General features: G+C 47.2%; 9 protein-coding genes across 9 annotated transcripts; 5 read left to right on the forward strand and 4 right to left on the reverse strand.

Moving 5' to 3' along the window:
* Positions 1 to 227: 227 nt before the first annotated feature.
* On the forward strand, positions 228 to 1574 carry F4817DRAFT_346210 (dienelactone hydrolase). The gene is made up of 3 exons (XM_049304366.1): positions 228 to 576; positions 686 to 1067; positions 1134 to 1574. The coding sequence occupies exons 1-3, from the start codon at positions 527 to 529 to the stop codon at positions 1452 to 1454; spliced, it is 753 nt and encodes a 250-aa protein (XP_049156328.1). The 5' UTR covers positions 228 to 526; the 3' UTR covers positions 1455 to 1574.
* F4817DRAFT_207083 (uncharacterized protein) lies at positions 1545 to 3552 on the reverse strand. Its single transcript, XM_049298643.1, has one exon. The coding sequence runs from the start codon at positions 3417 to 3419 to the stop codon at positions 1635 to 1637; it is 1785 nt and encodes a 594-aa protein (XP_049156329.1). The 5' UTR covers positions 3420 to 3552; the 3' UTR covers positions 1545 to 1634.
* Positions 3553 to 3757: 205 nt separating this feature from the next.
* On the forward strand, positions 3758 to 5423 carry F4817DRAFT_346212 (PAP2-domain-containing protein). Its single transcript, XM_049304367.1, has 3 exons — positions 3758 to 4068; positions 4143 to 4957; positions 5009 to 5423. The coding sequence occupies exons 1-3, from the start codon at positions 4003 to 4005 to the stop codon at positions 5010 to 5012; spliced, it is 885 nt and encodes a 294-aa protein (XP_049156330.1). The 5' UTR covers positions 3758 to 4002; the 3' UTR covers positions 5013 to 5423.
* Positions 5424 to 5556: 133 nt separating this feature from the next.
* F4817DRAFT_346215 (P-loop containing nucleoside triphosphate hydrolase protein) lies at positions 5557 to 9965 on the forward strand. The gene is made up of 8 exons (XM_049304368.1): positions 5557 to 6059; positions 6148 to 6314; positions 6384 to 6611; positions 6722 to 7150; positions 7282 to 7808; positions 7919 to 9032; positions 9094 to 9216; positions 9295 to 9965. Exons 2-8 carry the CDS (start codon positions 6149 to 6151, stop codon positions 9492 to 9494), a joined length of 2787 nt encoding a protein of 928 aa, XP_049156331.1. The 5' UTR covers positions 5557 to 6059; position 6148; the 3' UTR covers positions 9495 to 9965.
* A 1355-nt stretch (positions 9966 to 11320) lies between these two features.
* On the forward strand, positions 11321 to 13807 carry F4817DRAFT_207166 (sugar transporter-like protein). Its single transcript, XM_049298645.1, has 6 exons — positions 11321 to 11739; positions 11806 to 11961; positions 12017 to 12120; positions 12185 to 12774; positions 12840 to 13247; positions 13336 to 13807. The coding sequence occupies exons 1-6, from the start codon at positions 11564 to 11566 to the stop codon at positions 13543 to 13545; spliced, it is 1644 nt and encodes a 547-aa protein (XP_049156332.1). The 5' UTR covers positions 11321 to 11563; the 3' UTR covers positions 13546 to 13807.
* F4817DRAFT_207153 (NAD(P)-binding protein) lies at positions 13714 to 15126 on the reverse strand. Its single transcript, XM_049298644.1, has 2 exons — positions 14079 to 15126; positions 13714 to 14025 (listed from the first exon to the last, which is right to left on the reverse strand). Exons 1-2 carry the CDS (start codon positions 14990 to 14992, stop codon positions 13905 to 13907), a joined length of 1035 nt encoding a protein of 344 aa, XP_049156333.1. The 5' UTR covers positions 14993 to 15126; the 3' UTR covers positions 13714 to 13904.
* A 411-nt stretch (positions 15127 to 15537) lies between these two features.
* On the reverse strand, positions 15538 to 17264 carry F4817DRAFT_346242 (glutathione S-transferase). The gene is made up of 2 exons (XM_049304369.1): positions 16613 to 17264; positions 15538 to 16500 (listed from the first exon to the last, which is right to left on the reverse strand). The coding sequence occupies exons 1-2, from the start codon at positions 16902 to 16904 to the stop codon at positions 16091 to 16093; spliced, it is 702 nt and encodes a 233-aa protein (XP_049156334.1). The 5' UTR covers positions 16905 to 17264; the 3' UTR covers positions 15538 to 16090.
* Positions 17265 to 18160: 896 nt separating this feature from the next.
* F4817DRAFT_207216 (uncharacterized protein) lies at positions 18161 to 19721 on the forward strand. Its single transcript, XM_049298646.1, has 2 exons — positions 18161 to 18598; positions 18677 to 19721. The coding sequence occupies exons 1-2, from the start codon at positions 18365 to 18367 to the stop codon at positions 19535 to 19537; spliced, it is 1095 nt and encodes a 364-aa protein (XP_049156335.1). The 5' UTR covers positions 18161 to 18364; the 3' UTR covers positions 19538 to 19721.
* Positions 19646 to 20717, reverse strand: F4817DRAFT_207229 (uncharacterized protein). Its single transcript, XM_049298648.1, has 2 exons — positions 19996 to 20717; positions 19646 to 19877 (listed from the first exon to the last, which is right to left on the reverse strand). Exons 1-2 carry the CDS (start codon positions 20424 to 20426, stop codon positions 19754 to 19756), a joined length of 555 nt encoding a protein of 184 aa, XP_049156336.1. The 5' UTR covers positions 20427 to 20717; the 3' UTR covers positions 19646 to 19753.

Genomic DNA, 20717 nt, shown 5'->3' on the forward strand with positions numbered 1-20717 from the left:
ACGTGTGGATATCAAATAAAAAAGCCTCGAAACGTGCCTGCATGCTGACGCGATTGGAGCAATCCATCGAGAATCGGGGTGGGGTTTGTCGTACTATGTACCTAGGCTTTGCAGGCGTCGGCACCGCGGACGGGTAGTAGAACTACATGTAATGAGGTACCTAACATAGGAGGTACCCAGGTAGGTGGGGTGGAGGGGTCATTGGAACTAGGGCACTCCTAAGGAAAGTTACCTTTCATATAGCGGAAAGAGCGAACAAGCTGTAACAATGTAAATGTTGTTGCTGCTGATAAATCTCGACGACTAAGGACTTGTTAGCGTCAATTTTTATACTTAAGCTTCTCTCGTCTCGCTCTTAGTAATTTGTGTTGCTCTTCCTTTTACTCATCCGAAGCTGAATATCCTTCTTTCTATCATATCTACATCATAGTTCTCGCCGCACGTCAACTCGTAATATTCTACTCATTAATACCTACGCATATAAAAGATAAATACCGTTGGTACCTACCCATACTGAGAATTCAAGATGGCTTCAAATCCCCCCGGAGACTGCTGCGTCAAGGGTGTCAAGCACGAGTAAGTTACTCCTATACTTAAACTTCTACATTTGAACATATGTATACATACACCTAGGTATATCTTACTGTTCCTTGGGTCCTTATACTAACCACGTCTTGTTATGTAGGGGCACGCCCACAGGTGCAGACATCAAGGTAGGCATACACCAAGCCTACTTGGCTACTCCCGAGCCATCTACGGCCAAAGACGCTGCTATCCTGTTTATTCCCGACGTCATCGGCATCTGGCAGAATAGCAAGCTGATGGCTGATCAATATGCTGCTAACGGCTACCTTACCCTCATCATTGACCCTTTTAAAGGCGACGCCTTATCTCTGAACCGCCCTGAGGGTTTCGATTTCGTATCTTGGCTGTCTAAGGGTTCTACTGGCGACAACCCCCACACCAAGGAGGCTGTCGACCCTATTATTGAAGCTGCTATTAAGTATCTTACGGTTGAGAGGGGTTTCAAGAAGCTGGGAGCCGTCGGGTACTGCTTCGGAGCAAAGGTATGTTTAAATTAGTTATTCCGTCTTCTTTCTGTATGTTCGAGCCGCTAACAATCACCTATGTAGTACGTCGCCCGTCACTACAAGAACGGTATCCAGGCTGGTTTTATGGCGCACCCGTCCTTTGTTGATGAGGATGAGCTTGCGGGATTCAAGGCACCGCTATCTATCGCGGCTGCTGAGACGGATCAGATCTTCCCGGCCGACAAGCGCCACAGGTCTGAAGAGATCCTAGCTCAGGGCGGACTGCCCTACCAGATCAACCTGTACTCGCAGGTAGTCCATGGATTTTCTGTCCGCTGCGACACCAGTAAAAAGGTTGAGCGCTTCGCTAAGGAGCAGGCCTTCCTGCAGGCTGTGACCTGGTTCGATAACTGGCTGTTATGATCGGATAACGAAGAGACACCGATGAAGGGAAGGCTGTGAAGGAACTTCGAGATAATCTAGATATTCCTTGATAGTTACCTATTAACTGATGCTAAACCTTAACTATAATTATATTTCATACCGAAGGTGAACTTGCGAATCATGTTTGTGGTAGTTTGGGTATATTAAGAAAGTACTCAATTACCTAGCAGCATTATCAGTCTTATTCGCGGCTAAAAGTTGACTCTGTAGGCCCTTTTTCCCTACGTGCATAGCTCTTTCTAGTTCCCGCTCCTCCTCTCGTAGGGCTGCTTTTCCGTATTCCAGCTGCCTCTTTTGCTTTCGCTTTTCTTCTGCGACAATGCGCTCTCGTTCTTCAAGCGCCTTCTCCCGCCTTCTCCGTTCCTCTTTCGCCTTGCATGCCGCCTCGCCATCGTCGTCGGCCCCATCACCTGCTGGTAGTTGTCCTAACGTCTGAATATATGCCTCTATTAAAGGGTCTCGGATCTGCGGGGCCAGGCTGATGTAGCGCAAGTCGGCCAGTATTTGAGCAGGGAGGTTTTCTAGATGGGTCTTGTTATTCAACGCACGGAGAGGGATGCTGCGTAAAAGTGTAGCCAAATCTTTCTTAAGGGTGTCTTGGGGTAATTTTAGTCGATTGATATGCTCGCGATACCACTTCTCCCGATCGCGATCGTTTAGGTCGGTGTCGCGCATGGGCGCTTCCTTCTTGTACTTGCGCCGAAATTCTGGCCAATAGAGCTTCGGCGTTGCTTTCTGCTGGAGAAATGCCAAGTACGGGATCCGGGGGTCCTTCTTTTCTTCTCTCGCACGCTGCTCTTTGAGAATCTGTATTCGCTCGCGGCTCCACTCTTCCCAGGCATCTTTGCGTGCCTTCATCGTATTAAGCACCGTGTACCGCCCGTCTTCAATGATGCGGCCCTCTTCGATGAGTTTTTCCCATGATGAGTAAGGGTTGATACCATAATCGTTTAGTAAATCTTTGAACAGCTCTCTCGCGTCCGTCTCAGATAGGGGGAGACCTTCAGCACCTTCGGGCCACGCGTCCGGGTTACCGTCGTCGTATTCGCCCGGGTCCAGACCGTACTCATCTCCCATCGCTTGTAACTGGTATGCAATATCGTCCTCGTCAAATTCTACCGGTATGTCTTCGGTAGGCTCTTCCGTACGCTGTCGTTTCGGAGGGCGCTCATTGTCTTTATCTTCATCTTCCATCGCTTCGCGGGTTTCCTCTTCTTCGCCTTCGTTATCCGTGACTTCAACCTCTTCATAATCAGAACCTAGTTCTACTTGTTCCTCTGTTTCCTCCACCGTATCTATTGTAGGGGTTTCTATTTGCGGTTCCGCGGACGGGGATGTATATGTCTTAACATCCGCTCCCCCACCTTGCGTGCCTGTGGCCTTCTCTTTGATCCCCCTGATGTCTAGTTCTAGTACCCCCTTCATGACCTTCTCGGGGATCCGCCAATAACTCGCATTTTTGGCGGGATTATACGCAAAGCGCCGACCATACTTGGTGTACACCAGCAACCATGGCTCACAACCCGGTATGGCAACTTTGGATTTCGGCTTGTCTGCCGGCTGAGGGCGGGGTCGATCTCTTCCTTCGCGATGTTCGCGGTGACCACCACGGCCGCCATACTGCTGCTGCTGCTGCTGCGCATGACGTTGGTGTGCTGGGTCGTACTGAGCAAGGAAGGCATTGGCGGTCGCGGGATCGGAAAGTTGAGGAACGGTGGAATACTGGAGGAAGTTGGCGTGGGGGTCCTGTGGAGGAGGTGAAGGCTGAAAAATAGAAGTAGTAGTAGGTAGAGGCGACGCGGTTGGACGAGTATACGTGGATTCTTTTGTAGCCGCATTGTAGTAATAAGTATGGCCCGTAGGAGCTTTGTGCTCTGTCCAACCAGGAAGTAAAGGTGGTGGTGGTGGCTGGTTCGACGAGGGCTTATACGTTGATTTCAACATATTATAGTGTGAGAGATACGATAGATGTAGCTGGTGGTAGAGAGCTAACGTAGAGCGGGAAATTCTGTGTCGCAAAAGGTGGCTCCTATAAACATTGGCAGATGTAATATTTTGACCAAGTCTTTGCGAAAGGAAATGAAGTTTTAAGCTTAAAGGTCACCGAGGTGAAGTACCTAAATTGGGGGTTAGTCCCGACCGTGGGGGCTGCAATCCCAAAGATGCCGCTAGCATTAGGTACCTGAGTGCCTTAGAGGTACATAGGTGCTACCTTGTAGGCGCCTAAAATAAATCTCGAATGCGCCAATCGTCATCGTGTCTTCTGATCTCATACCTTAATCTGGCACTCGACCTCCAACTTTCATCTTTTCTTAACGTCTTATATATAATACATACCTACATGTTATAAAATAACAATACATAATTATTTCCCATTCCCTAGGTTAATCTGTTCCAATTCATTGTGAACTAGGTACTCGTTCCGTTGCTTCTCCGCGGCCATCTCCTTTGTATTGGTCGTTACCGGGAAATGCTGTGGAGTGTTTTTAAATCTATACGTGGACGGTGACTTGCAGCTATTGCAACCATGACGCCGCGGAACGACTCTTTCCAGCAAGGAGGAATATTAGGATCGGTAGCTAAGTTCTGGACCGTATGATGATGATCTTTTTTATTCTTTCATACCCAACCCATCAGAACCTAAAGCAAGTCTAACTAATTTTCAAGCATTCATATGCACCCGACTATGTAGGATTCGCTGGCCTGTTGACGGCCTACCTCTTGATCCAATTTCTCGTCGAACCTTTCCATCGCATGTTCTATATCAATAACTTAAATATCTCATTCCCCCACGCCGAAGTCGAGCGGGTGCCAGTCTGGCTAAACTTTGTTTACGCTCTGTTCATTCCTCTCGGATTTCTGCTGCTATACAATAGCTTCGCTCGAGCCTCGTTCCATAAGCATCACAGCACCATTCTCGGCCTTGCCATCGCCCTCATCCTCAGTTCGTTCCTCACCGACATTGTAAAGAACACCGTTGGCCGCCCTAGGCCGGACCTAATCGCCAGATGCAAGCCTGTCGCCGGCACTAAACCTAACGTCTTGGTGACTATCGATGTATGTACCGAGACGGATCACCATACCCTCCACGACGGCTGGCGGTCTTTCCCCTCAGGGCACTCTAGCTTCTCCTTTAGCGGTCTCGGGTACTTAGCTTGCTTTCTGGCTGGCCAATTGAGGATATTCCGCGATAGGAAGGATCTTGGCCGTTCGCTGATTTGCCTCGCGCCCCTGGTTGGAGCGGCTATGATAGCCATCAGTCGGTGTCAGGACTATCGCCACGACGTATATGACGTCTGTGTGGGGTCAGCGCTGGGGTTTACTGTCGGATTTTTTAGTTACCGGAGGTACTGGCCACGTCTGAGTAGCCGTGAGTGCGACGAGCCGTACCCAGCGCCTGGTACCGAGATCGAAGATAGGGAAGGCTGGAGGAGAATCCGAGATGAAGAAGAAGGCGGGTTAATCATAGGAAGAAATACCGGGTATGAGATGGTCAACTTGATAGGAACTCCTAGCTAACATATTTTTATTAGATAATCGAATCGCGGAGACTCCGAGTTAAAAACCACGGAGTACATATATTGTGATATGCATGAACCATTGTTTGGTATATGTTCTACTATTCCTAGAGTGGCATCCACGCAGGATTCAGTTGGATGCCCTATGGTTATATTTATCTACTTGTAATGAGGCCCTCGAAGAGGATCTGGTCAAAGTCAATCATATATATCTAGCTGATGGATAGTCGATCTTGGCCCAGAGCTTAATCTATAGTATAGTTTGGTCTCTAGGATGTGAGATGGTGATAAGGCCTATTGTAAATTAGAGATTGCAAAAACTATACTGAGGCTAGAGATGGTAGTTAGGATACGGGTAACCTCTATGATATCTCAGCTGCTTCCCTTGATTGCAAAAAGCGATTAAGTATTTCTATTCGCCTTTTCTTGAGGGTTTTTTTTTTTTCTTTTTTCTTCATAATACGTAAATCAGGAAATTCCCTATACGTAGATATTTATCAATAGTATAATAACCCCACTATATGTACCAGCCACCAGGCAACCCCACTTCCCAAAATCTGTCACTTTTTTTACGCGTGAACAATTTCTAGTCGATACTCGGTACTTAGATAGTGCCTGTTAGTGCTTGGACCTGTTTAGGCAGGTTGCCCTAACAACGTCCATTATCTCAAGGAGGTAGCCTCAAGTCAACTTCATAACTGATACATCTACTCGATTAATGTGTTAATTTTCTCTCTCTTCTCCTCGCACACTTTCTCTATTCTTTCTCCTTCTCACTATCACCAACACGAGTGTATCATTCCCTCTTCTTTCCCTTTACAATATCTAAATCATCATCCTATTTAATACCTTTAGTACTTGATGAAAGTGGACGCTTCCAGAGCTTGCACTGTTTGAGTATCACCGATTCTTGGCAGCCGCATCTATCTATTCCTACCCCAGGTTTCCAGATTTGGTAACTCGACTCTTTACCATCTTGGATGTTAGATAGTATAACATTGTGCTCCGTTATATATTTGTTCAGGTTTGACTTCTAATAACCGCATCCATATAATCACCACCCAAGGTACAGTCTCTCCCGACTCTCTACCATATAAATTCCACTTGTTTGTTAAGCTATCTTCTATAGAGTGATATTTCTAACCATATTCTAGAATGCCGCGACATAATGGCGCCGTCAAGCACGAACGTGGTGGCTCACCGGTGCCAAGTGTGAGATCAGGGACCATGGGGCCGCCCTCTCCGAATCCTCTCAAGCGGAAAGTTCCTCCCAGTGAGAGTTATCATTCCATGGCCCGAACGTTCAATCGCTCTCATGCTCGTGAGTAACTACCCCCTCCCCTACCTATTTGATCGTTTACATCGTTGCTAAATCTTCTTCGCCCTATAGCTAGTGCTGAAACCCACCAGCGAAGGGATGATGAAACAGAGCCCATCTTCATGGAAATGAGGTACCGGGACAGCTTCAGAAGCGGCCAGCAAGGCTCTCCAGTATCACAGAACGCCGATGCCAGCTTTCTCCAGCAGAGTTTCTCCCATCCTACCTTTGCCGATATTGGACTCAGACAGAAAGCTTGTAATGATACATTAGGAGACCTTCAGACGCTCGGCGTGTCTCGTAAGTAGTATTCCCTCCAGGTCTCTGGCAGCCTACGTTGCGTTGTTAGGGATAAACCAAGCAATGATCCACCCACGGCTGAGGCGTGCTTGCTAATCATGTACTTCTAGACGTCGCCCCCCTTCCCGAGCTTGTTCTTGTTGGCGACCAGTCATCTGGCAAGTCCAGCCTGATGTCCGGTCTAGCTCGTATAAACCTCCCGAGGAGTGCTGGCGTGTGCACACGTTGCCCTCTTCATATTCGCTTGATCAGTAGCAAGACCGATCATTGGTCATGCACTGTCTCTCTACAACAGGATTATGATTTCCAGCCACACCCTGATCGTAAACCGGAGCTGTCAGACGTTACCGTGGCAAAGCCATTCCCTCCCTGGGTTAAGAGTAACCACCGGGATATCAAACCGTTCAAGACTATCTTTAATCCCTCCGAGATTGAAGAGGTTCTTCGCTGGGCCCAGATTGCAATATTAAATCACAATCGCAACTTTGAGATTTTTGTCCCTGGCGAAGGTGCTTTTGCTAAAGAAACGCCCCTTGATGGTGAGTCAATGGCCGCTTCATGTTATAGGCAACTCAAAATACTTCTTACTAAACGACGCCCTTACATCTTGAGTTTTCGTTTTCAATTCCACGTTTATGTCAGGCTTTAGACTAACCGACTTTTTCTCCAGTTGCGGCTCGGGAGACAGATGCCCAATTCTCTCCGAACATCGTAGCCTTGGAGATGAGAGGGCCTGGGCTTCCAGATCTAAGTTTCTACGACCTGCCTGGCGTCTTCCAATCTCCAGAAAAAGAAGAGGATATGTACGTGGTGAAAGTCGTAGAGAATTTGACACTTGACTATATCAAACGACCCAGGGCAATTATTATGTGGGCTCTTCCGATGAACGTTGATGTGGAAAATTCCATCTCTTTAAGCATCATCCGCAGGGCCAAAGCGACTGGCCGAACCATCGGTGTTATGACAAAGGCAGACCAACTTCCCCCTCAGAACATTTCCAACTGGTTGTCTATGTTCCAAAATGACAAGCAACTCGTTGGGCATGGTTTCTTTGCTACATCGCGTCCGCCGGATCAAGCGCTAGAGAACGCAGCAAAATGGGAAGAACTCTTCTTTAATCGCGAGATCAGTGGTATTCAATGGCCCACCGAATTTGCAGAGTTTAAAGACCGCTGTGGTGTCGAGGTCCTACTAAGGGTAAGTGGCCACATTCGTAAGGGTTTCGGTTTGCCTAGCTACTGCTGTGCCCCCGGTGAATCTTACGAACTGCTTGAGTATAGGAGAAGCTAACTGGTAGTTTGTTGTAGTACCTATCCTCTAAGCTCGGGGAAGCCTTTACTGAGAGTCTTCCGTCGATTAAGAATACGGTTTTCACCCGTCTCAAGGTTGTCGAGAGCGAATTGGCCGCCCTGCCCGAACTTCCCCCCAATGTAGAATATGAGGTGAAGAAGAGCCTTTTTGATTTTCTTCAGCAGATGAAAACCGCCATGAAGAATACTGCGTTTTCGTCTGAATGGAATGCATTAAACAGCCAATTTCAAGAATGCATATTCAGAATAAAACCAACCTGCACAGTCAAAGATTCAGAGCTTCAGACAATCGATATTTCTGGAGGTGATTCAGAACCTACCACACCGACACCACATAGGCCTCGGCCTACTGATTCAACTATGCGAAACCTCACAACCCCTAGCAGGCGACAGCGCCAAGACGGTGCCGGCACCCCTGTAAAGAATGAAGACATTACGATGGGAATGTCACGCACATCATCCGTCATCGGCGGTCCAGGGGCGGGTGTGTCAGACCCATTCGCCAAGTATTCCAATCTTGGTCGATTTGCAATGGACATTAAGGATATCCGCAGTGAGATTCTATCAAAGAAACGACCTGGAATGCCGCGAGACTTGGTCCCCGACGAAGTTCGCGAGAATTTATGCTTGAAAGCGGTCAGAAAGTGGGAAGCGCCACTGGAAACCTATATCAATAAGACAGCGGAACTGCTAAAGAGGACCGCTAATGCCGCCCTCGAAAGCTCTCTAGAGTCACTGCGCAGCCGCTTAATCTTCAAAGACTGCAGGAAGTATCTGAGTGAATTTATTGACAAGACAGTCGCTAGCCAAAGGGCACGCCTAGAGGAAATATTCGGATCCGAGACGTATCAGCTTTACATGATGAATGACGATGCGTTCCATCGTTATAAAGCACAGGAGATGGAACAACTTACACGTATGCGAGGCATCCTACGTCTAAAGGCCTTGACTCTGATCGACTGGAATTATAAGATTCATAAATTGGAAAGGATGTCAGAGGAGGAAAAGACCAAGGAACGGAAAATGCTTGATGCTAACCTCCACAAGGCTGGGAAAGACCCCTACGATACTGAAATTGAGGTGGCCGGTTTTGTTCGTGGATATTACATGAGTACGACTTCTCGGTAGCGATTCTGACCCGATTCTTCTTGCTAATCATTTTATATGGGTAGTGGCCGCGGCGCGGTTCGTAGAGGGTGTGACGATGAATGTAAATTCCAACCTCTTCCGCACATATCGAGAAAGCCAGCTCGATGAGTTCTTGAACGCCAAATTCTATATCTTCAGCCAATCTGGTAAGATAACCCCCCTCATAGATAAATCTAGCAGATCAAGTTGGTAAACAATGCTAACAATAGTTCACCAATTGGCAGAGCCAGGTCTTTATGAGAGGTTAATGGAGGAAGACGCGAACACCGCCAAAAGGCGGGAACAGCTTAAAGGAGAAATGGATAAGTTGGTGAGGGCCATGCATAGCATTAATAACCTCGAGAGGTCCTCCAACGATACCAGCCTCAGGCCCACATATGTAAATTCCATCATCTCCGATAGTGAGATGGATGATGTTGTGTAGTGGTGGACATGGATGACTTACATTAGGGGATGCAGTTGTTTTATGCTAACGGAAATCTCGTCAGTCCGCTATTGTCCTTGCTTTCTGATTTTGTTCAAAATCTATTTAACAAATGTGCGACTGATGCCGGTTCATAGCTCTGCGACTGGATACTATTGCAGGCTTTTGAAGAATAGGGTGATAGGGCGAATTGTAACTAGGATCCCCAGGATGGCTTGCTTGCTTGCTTGCTGGTGTGTATTGATTCTAGAAGCCTAACAATGAAACTAATAAAATGAGTGAAATACTGGCAACCTAGGCTTGGCATTCGAAATGAGTTTGGGGTCGACACCTTTGAGATTGTATGTAAACGAACCACGCCTGCTGTATATTGCCACGCAATTCCAGCATACCTATACCTTTGCTCAAGGATAATACCAGCCTTCTTCACTTACCACCAAGCTTCCAAGGTTGTTAGACACATGTCATAGGCAGTAATTTAGCTCGGATTCGTGTCTTTTTTTTCTACCAGCTCTTGTCGGATTTCACTTACCGTTTTTCCTTCCCACAAAAAGAAATTTCCCACCATTAATCCCATAGATTGTCCTCGGTGTCAGTAGCAACATATAATAAGTGACAGCTAACAATAGGATGTCTCTAAACTGAACTAAACTATGGAGGGGGGAGTTATAACACGCGGTGAAAGTAATAGCAATAATAGATAGCCAAGCAAAATAGCAGACTTCTCTATTCTTTAGGAACTACCTTACATTAAAAGATGTAAATAATGTAGTTTAGTTAGCCAGAATGTTCTAGGTTCCTTGTTCCGTTGCCAAGCTTCCCCCTTAGGAAGACTCGTTATGTTTCATTCCGACTTTTGCCAAATAACCAGCCGGTCCTTTTCTGGTCCACCGCCAACCATTCTTACCTATGGTTGCCTACACTATGACAATGCGCCGGAAAGACAAGCCATACATCCAATAACACTCGAACTTCTGACTAGGTTCTCGGCCCGCACATATGCGGTGGAAGTTATATTGCCGATGCTTCCATGTTATGCCATGTAGTTGAAGCGTCCCGTACATTCGATGCTCTCTTCTAAATCTGGACGGCTTGAGCAGGGCCTTGTATTCCCCAAACCCGGATAGGTAGGGTGTTATTCAACGGCGATCGAACGACCTGCCGGAGGGATGGGCAACAGGATTGGTCCAGCGCCGTCACTTATTACCCTAGCTCGTCGTCCACGTTCCATTAGGGATCATCGCTGTCGCGCATAACATACAACCTGGGGAAGCGGGTCTTTTGCTGCTATGCAGATTTCTTCTATGTCACCTATTGGGTCATTTCACTTTACATAGTTGTCATGTGCTCAACGACCAATAGCGGTAGGTTTGCAATGTCTAGATACATTACAAGAGCAGACTTGTATACAATACCTGTGACGATCAAATAAAAAGGATAAGCGCACTAGAGGCACAGCATTCAAAGCATAGGCCAGCTCTAGGTAAGGGTAATAGACACTTATGCGTTAGTTCTCCGTCTTGTAAAGGGACCTGCGTATAGTCGGGGTAGGAAAATCGAAAGTAAACTTTGCATCAACTGACTACTGCATACTTCCCGAAAACGTCAACTCGGAGCCTCAGATATACCATAAGACTCTTCTTTTCGGGCATGAGGAAGTGAGCATCACGACTAGATCGTAGCCGGGCTGTCGGTTTGATAGGCCGCTAGTTTGTCGGATCCTGGTCGAGGGTCCTCTCTAACTGTTACCCTCTGCAATCCTCTCTATATTATCCCCGCATTATCGTAACAGCAACGATATAGCGGCAGGGTTAGCGTAGGATGGCAAGGGTATGTCTTCTTTCACGAAGGACATAGACAGGCGCTGCGTTGTTATGCTTTTAATTACCAACCCCGGCCTCTCCCTGCAGATAGAGCACTTGAATAACATCATATCCTTCCCCGTGTCGTGCGTGCATCTCTCCCCTAATACCTAGACCTCTACCTGCCCCCCGAGGTTGAAGCACGAACCCGAACGATACCATACGTCGATAGCCCACACATGAGAAGGCGAATCTAGAGGAATCAGAATGGTTCGCCCTCGCCAGTCCGCGGCCAAGGGTCATGAAGAGGAACACGAGCAGTTGGCGCGTAGGGAAGGACCCGTATTCGAATATGTATATTGGACAAAGGAGCCACATCTCCGAAAGCTTTATGCGTGGGCGTGTGTTTTAATGATAGCCTCAGCGACTACTGGATACGACGGGTAAGGCAAAGAGAGAATGCCGAAAGTAGTGTCTCGCCGGATGTCTGGCTGACAAGTCGGACGCAGAATGTTGGTCAATACGTCTCAACAGATTGATCGATGGAAGCAATATTTTCCAAAGACGCAGGTCGGGCCTGATAATCCCCAGGAGGTAGCCGACAGTTGGTTAGGACTCCTCGTAAATATGTTCAACATCGGGAGCATCTTAAGTTTCTTCCTCACGTATGGCCTCTACCACGTGTCTGGCTCTGATACAAGATATTAACATATGCCTTAGGCCATATGTTGCCGACAATTGGGGCCGGAAGACGTCGATAGCTATTGGATGCGTCTTCATGATAATAGGAGGTTGCATATCTGCATTTTGTAATGGATACGAGAGTAAGTGTGAAAAAAGAGAAGTGTCCAACTAACATGAACTAGAACTTATTAACATACGATCTAGTGTTCATTACTGGTCGCTTGATTCTCGGCTTCGGTAACAGTTTATCGCAAATGGCTTCTCCCCTACTGCTAACCGAGATCTGTCATCCTCAGCATCGTGGACCTGTCACTGCCGTCTACAACTGCTTATGGAATCTAGGCGCTCTTCTGGTTGCCTGGGTCGGTTGGGGCACCGCGCAGATCCGTAACGATTGGAGTTGGAGGTCTATAACCCTGATCCAAATCCTGCCCTCATTGATCCAAATTATTTTCATCTATTGGATCCCTGAGTCGCCGCGGTATCTCATGGCGAAGGACCGTCACGAAGAGGCGCTCGATATCTTAGCTAAATACCACGCTGGCGGTGATAAGAATGATGTTCTAGTCCAGTTTGAGTTCCGCGAGATTAAAGAGACAATGCGAATGGAGAAACAAGTCGCCCGCGCTGCCGGTTATCTCGACTTTTTACGCACCAAGGGTAACCTATGGCGGTTAGCCATCCTCATCTCCCTAGGCGTCATCTCCCAGTACAGCGGAAACGCGCTCTTTTCTAATTATATGGACACCGTCTACGAGGGGGCTGGAATCGGGGTCCAAGATCAAAAGCTTGCTGTAAGAAACATCATCTCAAGGTTACAGTCCGATGCTCATTCTTGCATGCTGACACTTCCGTCAAGTTAAGCGGCGGCAAGACGATTCTTGACCTCATAGTGACAATACTAGCTGCCTTGAATGTAGATAGGTTCGGGCGACGGCCGCTATTCTTAATTTCCACGTCGGGCATGGTAGTTTCGTTCGTGAGCTGGACCATCTGTGGTGCTATTTACGAGAATTCAAATATGACCAACGCCGCTTCTGGGTATGCGCAGCTGGTATTTATCTGGTTGTTCGGCATATTCTACGATATCGGCTTCTCAGGCCTGTTAATAGCCTACGCGCTCGAAGTCCTACCTTTTAAGCTACGTGCTAAGGGAATGATGATCATGAATATAACGGTGCAGGCTATCCTCGCATTGAGTAATCAGACCAACAAGATCGCCTGGAATAAGTTCCCAAAGCACTGGAACTTTATGCTTTTCTATACTGTAAGTTTATTTCTCCCATTGCCTAACCCACATATCTTCCTATTTATATATTAACGAGACCCTTTACTAATATGTGACTCTTGTGCAGCTCTGGGATTTCTGCGAGCTGGCTTTCGTTTATTTCTTTTACGTTGAGACGAAAGGACCCACGCTGGAAGAGATCGCATGGATCTTCGATGGCGCAGATGCAGTCGCCAATATCGATATCCGACAGGTTGAGAAGGAAATGCAAGAGATCGAGCGAGAACAAAGCATCGATTCGAAAACCATGTCATCTAGAGGAAAGGGAGCTGTTTAACCTGGTAGTCTTTCGTTTTGCTATTGGGGTCGAGGCGTTGACGATTTAATGAATTAATGATCATAGCGCAGTGATCTGGGTTGCATATTGACTATCCTGTCGAGGTGGGGAGATACCCAAAAAGGAGAGAAAGGGAAATTGGAGGGTGGACCTGGTATATACATCATCATAATTTGAGGAAAAGGAGCTTACAGGCATGCTTCATGCTTCATGCTTCATAGTGTCACTATCCTTCATACAACTCGATCCCAGTTTCGTCCAAATGGTATCAACATGTACCTAAGATATCATTGGTAAACATCGTTTTATAAGACGAGATACGCTCGCTATGCAGAATAATACTCCGGTCCCTTCTTAATTCAGCGCTTCATCTCTTCGATGATCCGAGAAGCACCGGCAAAATTCAGTTCTTCCAACGTCTCTTCCCATACCCTCTCTCTTATTTCCTGTCCTTCTTTTGTGTATACGACCTTGGGATACCTACTTCAGTTAGTTAAAGTGTCTTAATGCCATGACGTGTTGTTTACACATACGGTCGGATACCCCAATCACTGACGTAGCTTCCATGACTCTCTTTACCCTTCGTGACGACACCGTCAACTACGGCGCTGGCGCCATTCTCTACCGTTCTTCCGTTTAGGTTTTGGAAGATCCAGAATGTCAGTGCAGATATAAAGGATTTTACGGCTCCGTCCCCGAACTGCGTGCCTCTACAAAAACCCGGATTGGATGCGTTGACGATGACGTCGTCGGCTTTGATGTGCTCCCCTAGCTTAGAGATGAAATATAGTTGCAATAACTTACTCCTCGGGTAAGACCGCATCGACTTGAACTCCTCGGGAATGTCGAACTGGGGCAGCACCGGTCCCGCCTCGAGCGGATCCGCCCAGTATGAAGTATCTGACGTGACGATTGAAAGCCGGGGAGGGAACAAACTGCTCGACGACAGTTTCTTTGACTTAAGGACCGGCAGCAGTAGGATGGCAAGCAGGATGGTTGAAAGGTAGTTTACCTGGAAGGTCTTCTCGTGGCCCGTAGCCTCGACAACTGTGAAATTATCGCATCGTAAGCCAGCGTTTAATATGGCGATGTCGATGCGCGGAAGTGTCTCGCACTTCTTCGCAAATGCCGTGATAGAATCGTACGACTCCATATCGACAAGCCAGACCGAGATAGTTGAGTCTGGGAACTCTTTCCGTAGCTTGTCTGCAGCCGCGTTACCGCGTGCTTGCGATCTCACGCCCATGACGAGGTGTGCAAGGCCGAGCTGGAGTAGCTGTCGCGCAGCTTCAAATCCGAGACCAGAGTTGGAACCGGTCACGATGGCCGTTTGACCCGAGATGGTTGTTCCCTTAGGGATTGGTTTTCGGTGGATTAGCCATTGACGATAGAGAAACCCGATGAAGTGACCCTCAAACGTAGCTTCGCTCTCGAGATGTTGAGACATAGTTGAGATATAGAAGAGATTCTAGTGTATAAGACGTATAAGTCTAGCGGTCATCGAGCTCAGATAAATAGTGATCAGTGAACTCGTTTGACGAAACATTACGTTCTCCATCCTCGGATATATATTATGTACCTTCTTTCTATATAGTACTATAGAACCGTCGTCATCCATCCTTCGGGTTGTACTTCTACTGTTGTCTAGATCACAAGTGGCTTGCTTGCATGACGCCTCTAAGCGGGAGAGTCGGTCTTCCGGAGACCGTCGAGCCCTAGATTATTATTTCCGGTATGGGTATCGTTCTAAAGATATATTCATGAATCATAAATGTCTCATTCAAAACTACTTCAGGACTACCCCACGACGACGCAGATGAACGGGATTGGGCAAGCAGCTTCGTCATCAAGCATTTCAACTTGTAAGCCCGGTACCAATATCTCAAAATACTCGCGTACGGGCGGAATTATTGACACGCCACACACCGAAACTTCCTGCAGGCTGCAGCTAAACAATGAATCCCGTGAATCCCGGGACATAGCGTCATTCGCGTCATTCGGGACCGATGTCTTAAACCCATCTTTTATATCCATCCCTTATGCTCTAAAATATTCAAGCTCTTGTTTGTCTATCGTCTTGATTAAAAAGACAAGATATACAAGACGATAGATAATGATTCATTTAAGCAGTCAACTCCAGTTTATCTCTTAAAATACAAATTTGGTACGTTTTCTCGTTTTCTACCCCACAAATACAATTTGTTTTTCTTTCCATAAAACATCAGTAATAATAACTGCTGCTTTTTATGGCAATTTCTCGCTTCGGAAGATAGTAGGTCCCCTACGCTCCGAGGGGACTTTACACTCGGTATCTAAGAGTTAGGTAGGCTAGGTAGGTATTTACCTATTTTGAATTTATAACTTCTCATGTAAACAAGCTAGCTCAACAAGAATCTATATATAAAGGGGAGGTTATTGACTACCACACGTCTCGTGGCTCGACTCGACTCGACTTTTGCCATCACAGGAGAGGAGATGTCTTAAGAAGCCAACACTTGTCTTAGGTAGGCTCTCTTATCTAGGTACCTAGGCTTTCTTGTTCAGCTCAGCGCCCATGCGCTTGAAACACTGCGGCAACAGCCTTCTGTAGAGGCGGGGGAGGCGCTGCAGTCAATTCGTCGATGTTGAGATCCGGATCTCCCTTCTGCATTGCATACCTATACCCGTCTCGTGCAGCTACGCGCTTAAGGTAGGCTAGGATGTTTGGATAGTCACTAAGATCGTACTTTATGAAGCAACGCATCGTCGTAAGGCTAGTCACATTCATGATATCAGCCGCAGTGAACTCCTCGCCCGCGAGCCAGGGTACCTCGGATAGACGCTGATCCATAAACCCAAGAACCTGCTTCCGCCTAGCGTCGCTTCGTTTTACGGCCTCGTTATCCTCCCCTAGCCCTGTGCGGGATAGTGACAAAGCCAATAATAGCGCAGGCTGTAAGGTGCCATTCGCGAAATCTAGACCTATCGTCAGCCGCAAGCACATACCTACCTGGTAGCTTTCCTACACATGGATGATGGGACAAAATGGGACAAAATGGGACAAAATGGGACAAAACAATTGTCTTACGAAACCAGTATAAATACTCAGCGAAGTCTTTTTGTCCCGGCGTAGCAACTAGTTTCCCATCTCCCCGAGTCTGCAATATGTACTCAATACAAGCGCCAGACTCGGCTAGTTTGATGCTCCCGTCTTCGATCACGGGAGCCGACCCGAGGGGGTGCAGGGCCTTGTACTCCGGTGGGGCCCAAATAGGTGATCGATCGTACTTCTTAAGTTCGTAGTCAATGCCAAGCTCTTCGCAGAGCCAGACGACTCTATCCGATTGCGAAACGCCGAGATGATGAACTATGAGAGTCATTTTGACAGAGGCCGCGATAGTCACAGTGGACTTGAGCTACAGCAAAATAGTAAACAAGATGTTATATGTATAAGGTACACCAACCTCCCAACATCATTACGTTAATGAGTCATGAGAGGGGTAGATTGGTAATTGGTTCACCCCTAACACCGGTAGGCTTCTCTTATACACGTAACCTCGAATCCAGCCTATCGACATCCATGGAACAGTCTTAGAAGCGCGTTGGTGGCGCGGGTGGTACTATCTTAGACAAGCTAGCCTTGAACATCTCGCAGGTACTACAATATAACAACCACCAGGCTAAGAGAGCTACTATGTACCTAATAACACTAGTATTATACCACATTAACATCAAGTCTTGTCCATTGAATAGCTTCTTTTTCTTCTTGGAGGTAGGTAAGGATCACGACGTTCATCTAAACCTAACCTTTGACTATAATTAGCAACGTGTACTTGAACGTTCTTGAGTAAAGTCTATCTGATGGTACGAACTAAATATTCTATTCTTGAAAGGATACTTGATAGGCATCACAGTTATACCTATTAACAGACGCATGCACATATACGGACAAAGGAACAAGAAGAGACTCAATAAGTTGAGGGTTCTGCATCTCTACGAAGTATATCAAAGTTGTTGTTACCTAGCGAATGTCATATTCTACATGGTAAATTCTGTTCGATTAAAAGAACGCAATACCACTAACCTACCTAGGTAAGCAGCCTTACATCAATTGAAGCACACTATATAGGTAGGTAGGTATATGCGTCTAGTTATAATAAAAGGTTTCAAGGTTGAGTCATTACCTAGGTAGAGGTAGGTAGGTAGTAGCCTATGATCTAGTTAGAAAAACAATGAGAATGCGATTCCGATTAATATTGAAACGCCGACAATAGATTAGCTGTTTATATTGTACAAGTAGCTCGCTTTAGCAGTAGTAGCTCAGAAGCAACAGTGTAGGTAGATCGAGAGCATATACCAACAATAGGGGTAAATGAAACCCAGGCTAGCTTTCTAAATGCATTTCGCTTCCATTTCTGATCATTTACGACTCTGATAACAATACTCTAAGTTGTATTTTCTTAGTATTCTGCCAAGTAAAGAAAAGGTTTGATATAAATGGTTGCCGGTTTCGCGCGAGGCTCTGCTTCGTTCTAATTCCCGCTGCCCTCTATATGGTTGGCAACACGTGGCTGTGCGTGTAAATTCAACGTATTGGAGGTCGAAGGACCGCCGAGATTGGTCGCACCGCATGCCAGACGAGGTCCTCGCGTCCACTTCTCATAGGTGCCCAGGCTGAATTCTCGATCCCCAAAATACCACATCACCCCGCCTAGCTTTACGAGTTAAAAGAACATGGAGCTTCCCTTGTCACCGTAGCCGAAAAGCACCACCTACAACTACTTATCTATAAATTACTGTCCGGGGGGCTGGCTTGACCCGGCATCTCTCCAAGGTATAAATGCCCGGCGTGACAGCATCGTCGGTAACGGCAACTTCAGTTCGTAGACCACGCGAGCCCCGTGAGATCGCCACGCCACGGCCGCATCAGCAGCTAGCAGGGTGTATACTATGGCTACCGCCTAAGCCTGAGTTACGAGAGGACTGCGGGTCTGACGTTGAGGCGGACCGATGCAACCATCCGGTGGTAATCCTCTCACCACAGGCAGAAGATGGAAATGTGGTATATCTCATGGTATGTCCTCTTGATACAAGGGACCTGTAGTCTCGATGCTATCTACGTGACTACTTCATTCTAACGACCGAAATTTAGATCACGTCACTAAAGGGGAAAGAGCTCAAGACTCGCTTTAAGCATGATCAGAATCTTAGGCTTGAACACATCCCTATCCGGCCAAGCCACCCGCATCCAGACAATGGAATGCTCCTCAGTCTCGAGGATGTGACACTCGTGCTGCGGAAGAAATCTTACGTCAAGACGAAGACGCAGTACCGCATTCAGATCGCTTCCCTACGGCCCTACGAGCGTCGAGGACCTGAGTATATTCTGTCGCGCAAATCATACCAAGAACTTATCAAATATGCCAAGTTCACACCTCCGGCTCCTCACCCCTCCTTGAATACAGTCTCTTCTCCTAGTCGTGTATGGGGGTACGGTCAACCCGTGCCTATTGCTCGGGAGCGTAGCGGTAGCTATGGCGAGTACGTGTCTGCTCAGAGACGCTTGGAAAGTGCTGCAGTGAGCCCGCCCCGCGCCCACTATGTGCCGACCACGAATACGAAACCATCCCAGTACGTTCGTACTGCTGCTCGGAGCGAACGAGAACCACTGCTCGCCCAATCATCGTACACATATTCTCGCAGTTCAAATCCTAGCTATCCAGGTAGCTATTCAAACAATAACCCGCCATACACGTACAGAACCTCGGCCCAGGCCGGATACCAGAGCTCGGCACCTCCGGAACCGTTCGACTCGGAGAGAGCCTGGAGGAGAATAAAGATACTCTTCTGGTTTTTCGTAGCGCTCATAGGAGCGTATGGAGCATACCGTGGCGTGACCTGGCTAGTCGATGTAGCTAAGCAGGCCAGCTTCGTGGTTCAAGGTGGCATTGAGCAAACCAGAAATAAAATTGGCGTCTTTTGGTCAACCCTAGCGCAGCAAGGTACTCCCTAGGGCTCTTTCTTCCCCTTCCCCTTCTACTTCTACTTCTTATATTTTGGGGAGCTTGTGAGCTTTTCTGGTTATAATCTCACGACTGTATGGATGGATATGGAACGGGACCGGTAGCAAAACGGAAAATGTACAATTGGCATTATGTACTTGAATAGGCTTATATATGGGGATCTTCACGATATGAAGTAGAATGGCAACATCGATTAATGAATCCCGTTACTGATTCGTTGCCGGGACCTCGGTATCAGAGATATCGCAATTCTTTATATACTGCTGAGGGGAAGAAGTCTCTTTGCAGTCCGGCGTAAGTGTCGCGGTAGCAACTTGTCTCACAACAGTTCTAGATTAATACTTAGTAGTGTTCATGTCACGCAACTATCACTGACAGCCCGCAGTAGGTAAGAAGTAGAAAAGGGTACAGGTGAAAGGATGCGGAAAGAATGCGGAAACAAGCGTACCGGCCATCGCAGTTCCAGGTCTGGTTTACTCTTAATTTCCAGCTGTCATCCCAAAGGAAGTTTGCGCCGGTGCTTATGGGGTACTCGGATCCGTCTACCTCGTAGTTTCGGTCTGAACATTTAAACCAATAATTGCTAAGGTCCGGCCACACGTTGTCGTGCTCGACGTTTTGCAGGCTGCAGCCAGTTGAGACACCGTTGGCATTGTTAACCACCTCGAATGCAAGTTGCGTCGAATTGGGAAATGCATCAATAGCATATGGGGATGTTTCTACCCTAACATAAATTGCACCTTTAAGTGAAAATGTCGTTGTCGATGCTTCGGTACATGACTGTGCCTTTTTGGAGGATGATAATTCCTGGCTGGACCCTGCTTGGACGAACGATTGCGCAAACGGTAGCGCTAGGAGGAGATGGCACGGGCGAGGCATTGTCGATTCGTGTTTCTAAGAAGAAAACGAAGTATAGCGAACGTATCTGCCATCCCCTCCGAGGGTACGGATCTATTGGCAGTTTTATCATTATCATATTACTGGCTCCTGAGCCCGGATAAAATCACCCTTCTTATAATCTTACGATCTAGGTAGTGTCTTTCCCGTCCTTCCTATTCTACAACTAAGATCTGGTGTCAAAGTACTTGTCATGATATGCAGCGGAGTCGGATATCCCGGTCGACGTGACATTATCTTGGGTTTATCCACAACGGGTACTCGAGTTGGACG

Source organism: Daldinia loculata (assembly GCF_022478755.1).
Source record: "Daldinia loculata strain CBS 113971 unplaced genomic scaffold F4817scaffold_48, whole genome shotgun sequence".
In the NCBI taxonomy this organism is placed as follows: domain Eukaryota; kingdom Fungi; phylum Ascomycota; class Sordariomycetes; order Xylariales; family Hypoxylaceae; genus Daldinia; species Daldinia loculata.

Coding starts and splice junctions, on each gene's coding strand:
- F4817DRAFT_346215 (XM_049304368.1), top strand. CDS start 6,149: ATGCCGCGACATAATGGCGCCGTCAAGCACGAACGTGGTGGCTCACCG. Junction 6,612..6,721: donor TCAGACGCTCGGCGTGTCTC/GTAAGTAGTATT, acceptor ATGTACTTCTAG/ACGTCGCCCCCCTTCCCGAG. Junction 7,809..7,918: donor GTGTCGAGGTCCTACTAAGG/GTAAGTGGCCAC, acceptor AGTTTGTTGTAG/TACCTATCCTCTAAGCTCGG.
- F4817DRAFT_346242 (XM_049304369.1), bottom strand. CDS start 16,904: ATGACTCTCATAGTTCATCATCTCGGCGTTTCGCAATCGGATAGAGTC. Junction 16,501..16,612: donor TGAGTATTTATACTGGTTTC/GTAAGACAATTG, acceptor CGATAGGTCTAG/ATTTCGCGAATGGCACCTTA.
- F4817DRAFT_207216 (XM_049298646.1), top strand. CDS start 18,365: ATGCCCGGCGTGACAGCATCGTCGGTAACGGCAACTTCAGTTCGTAGA. Junction 18,599..18,676: donor GAAATGTGGTATATCTCATG/GTATGTCCTCTT, acceptor ACCGAAATTTAG/ATCACGTCACTAAAGGGGAA.
- F4817DRAFT_207083 (XM_049298643.1), bottom strand. CDS start 3,419: ATGTTGAAATCAACGTATAAGCCCTCGTCGAACCAGCCACCACCACCA.
- F4817DRAFT_346212 (XM_049304367.1), top strand. CDS start 4,003: ATGACGCCGCGGAACGACTCTTTCCAGCAAGGAGGAATATTAGGATCG. Junction 4,069..4,142: donor CGGTAGCTAAGTTCTGGACC/GTATGATGATGA, acceptor CTAATTTTCAAG/CATTCATATGCACCCGACTA.
- F4817DRAFT_207229 (XM_049298648.1), bottom strand. CDS start 20,426: ATGCCTCGCCCGTGCCATCTCCTCCTAGCGCTACCGTTTGCGCAATCG. Junction 19,878..19,995: donor ACCTGGAACTGCGATGGCCG/GTACGCTTGTTT, acceptor GTATTAATCTAG/AACTGTTGTGAGACAAGTTG.
- F4817DRAFT_207166 (XM_049298645.1), top strand. CDS start 11,564: ATGGTTCGCCCTCGCCAGTCCGCGGCCAAGGGTCATGAAGAGGAACAC. Junction 11,740..11,805: donor GCGACTACTGGATACGACGG/GTAAGGCAAAGA, acceptor AGTCGGACGCAG/AATGTTGGTCAATACGTCTC. Junction 12,775..12,839: donor TCCAAGATCAAAAGCTTGCT/GTAAGAAACATC, acceptor ACTTCCGTCAAG/TTAAGCGGCGGCAAGACGAT.
- F4817DRAFT_207153 (XM_049298644.1), bottom strand. CDS start 14,992: ATGTCTCAACATCTCGAGAGCGAAGCTACGTTTGAGGGTCACTTCATC. Junction 14,026..14,078: donor AGTGATTGGGGTATCCGACC/GTATGTGTAAAC, acceptor TAACTGAAGTAG/GTATCCCAAGGTCGTATACA.
- F4817DRAFT_346210 (XM_049304366.1), top strand. CDS start 527: ATGGCTTCAAATCCCCCCGGAGACTGCTGCGTCAAGGGTGTCAAGCAC. Junction 577..685: donor GTCAAGGGTGTCAAGCACGA/GTAAGTTACTCC, acceptor CTTGTTATGTAG/GGGCACGCCCACAGGTGCAG. Junction 1,068..1,133: donor GGTACTGCTTCGGAGCAAAG/GTATGTTTAAAT, acceptor TCACCTATGTAG/TACGTCGCCCGTCACTACAA.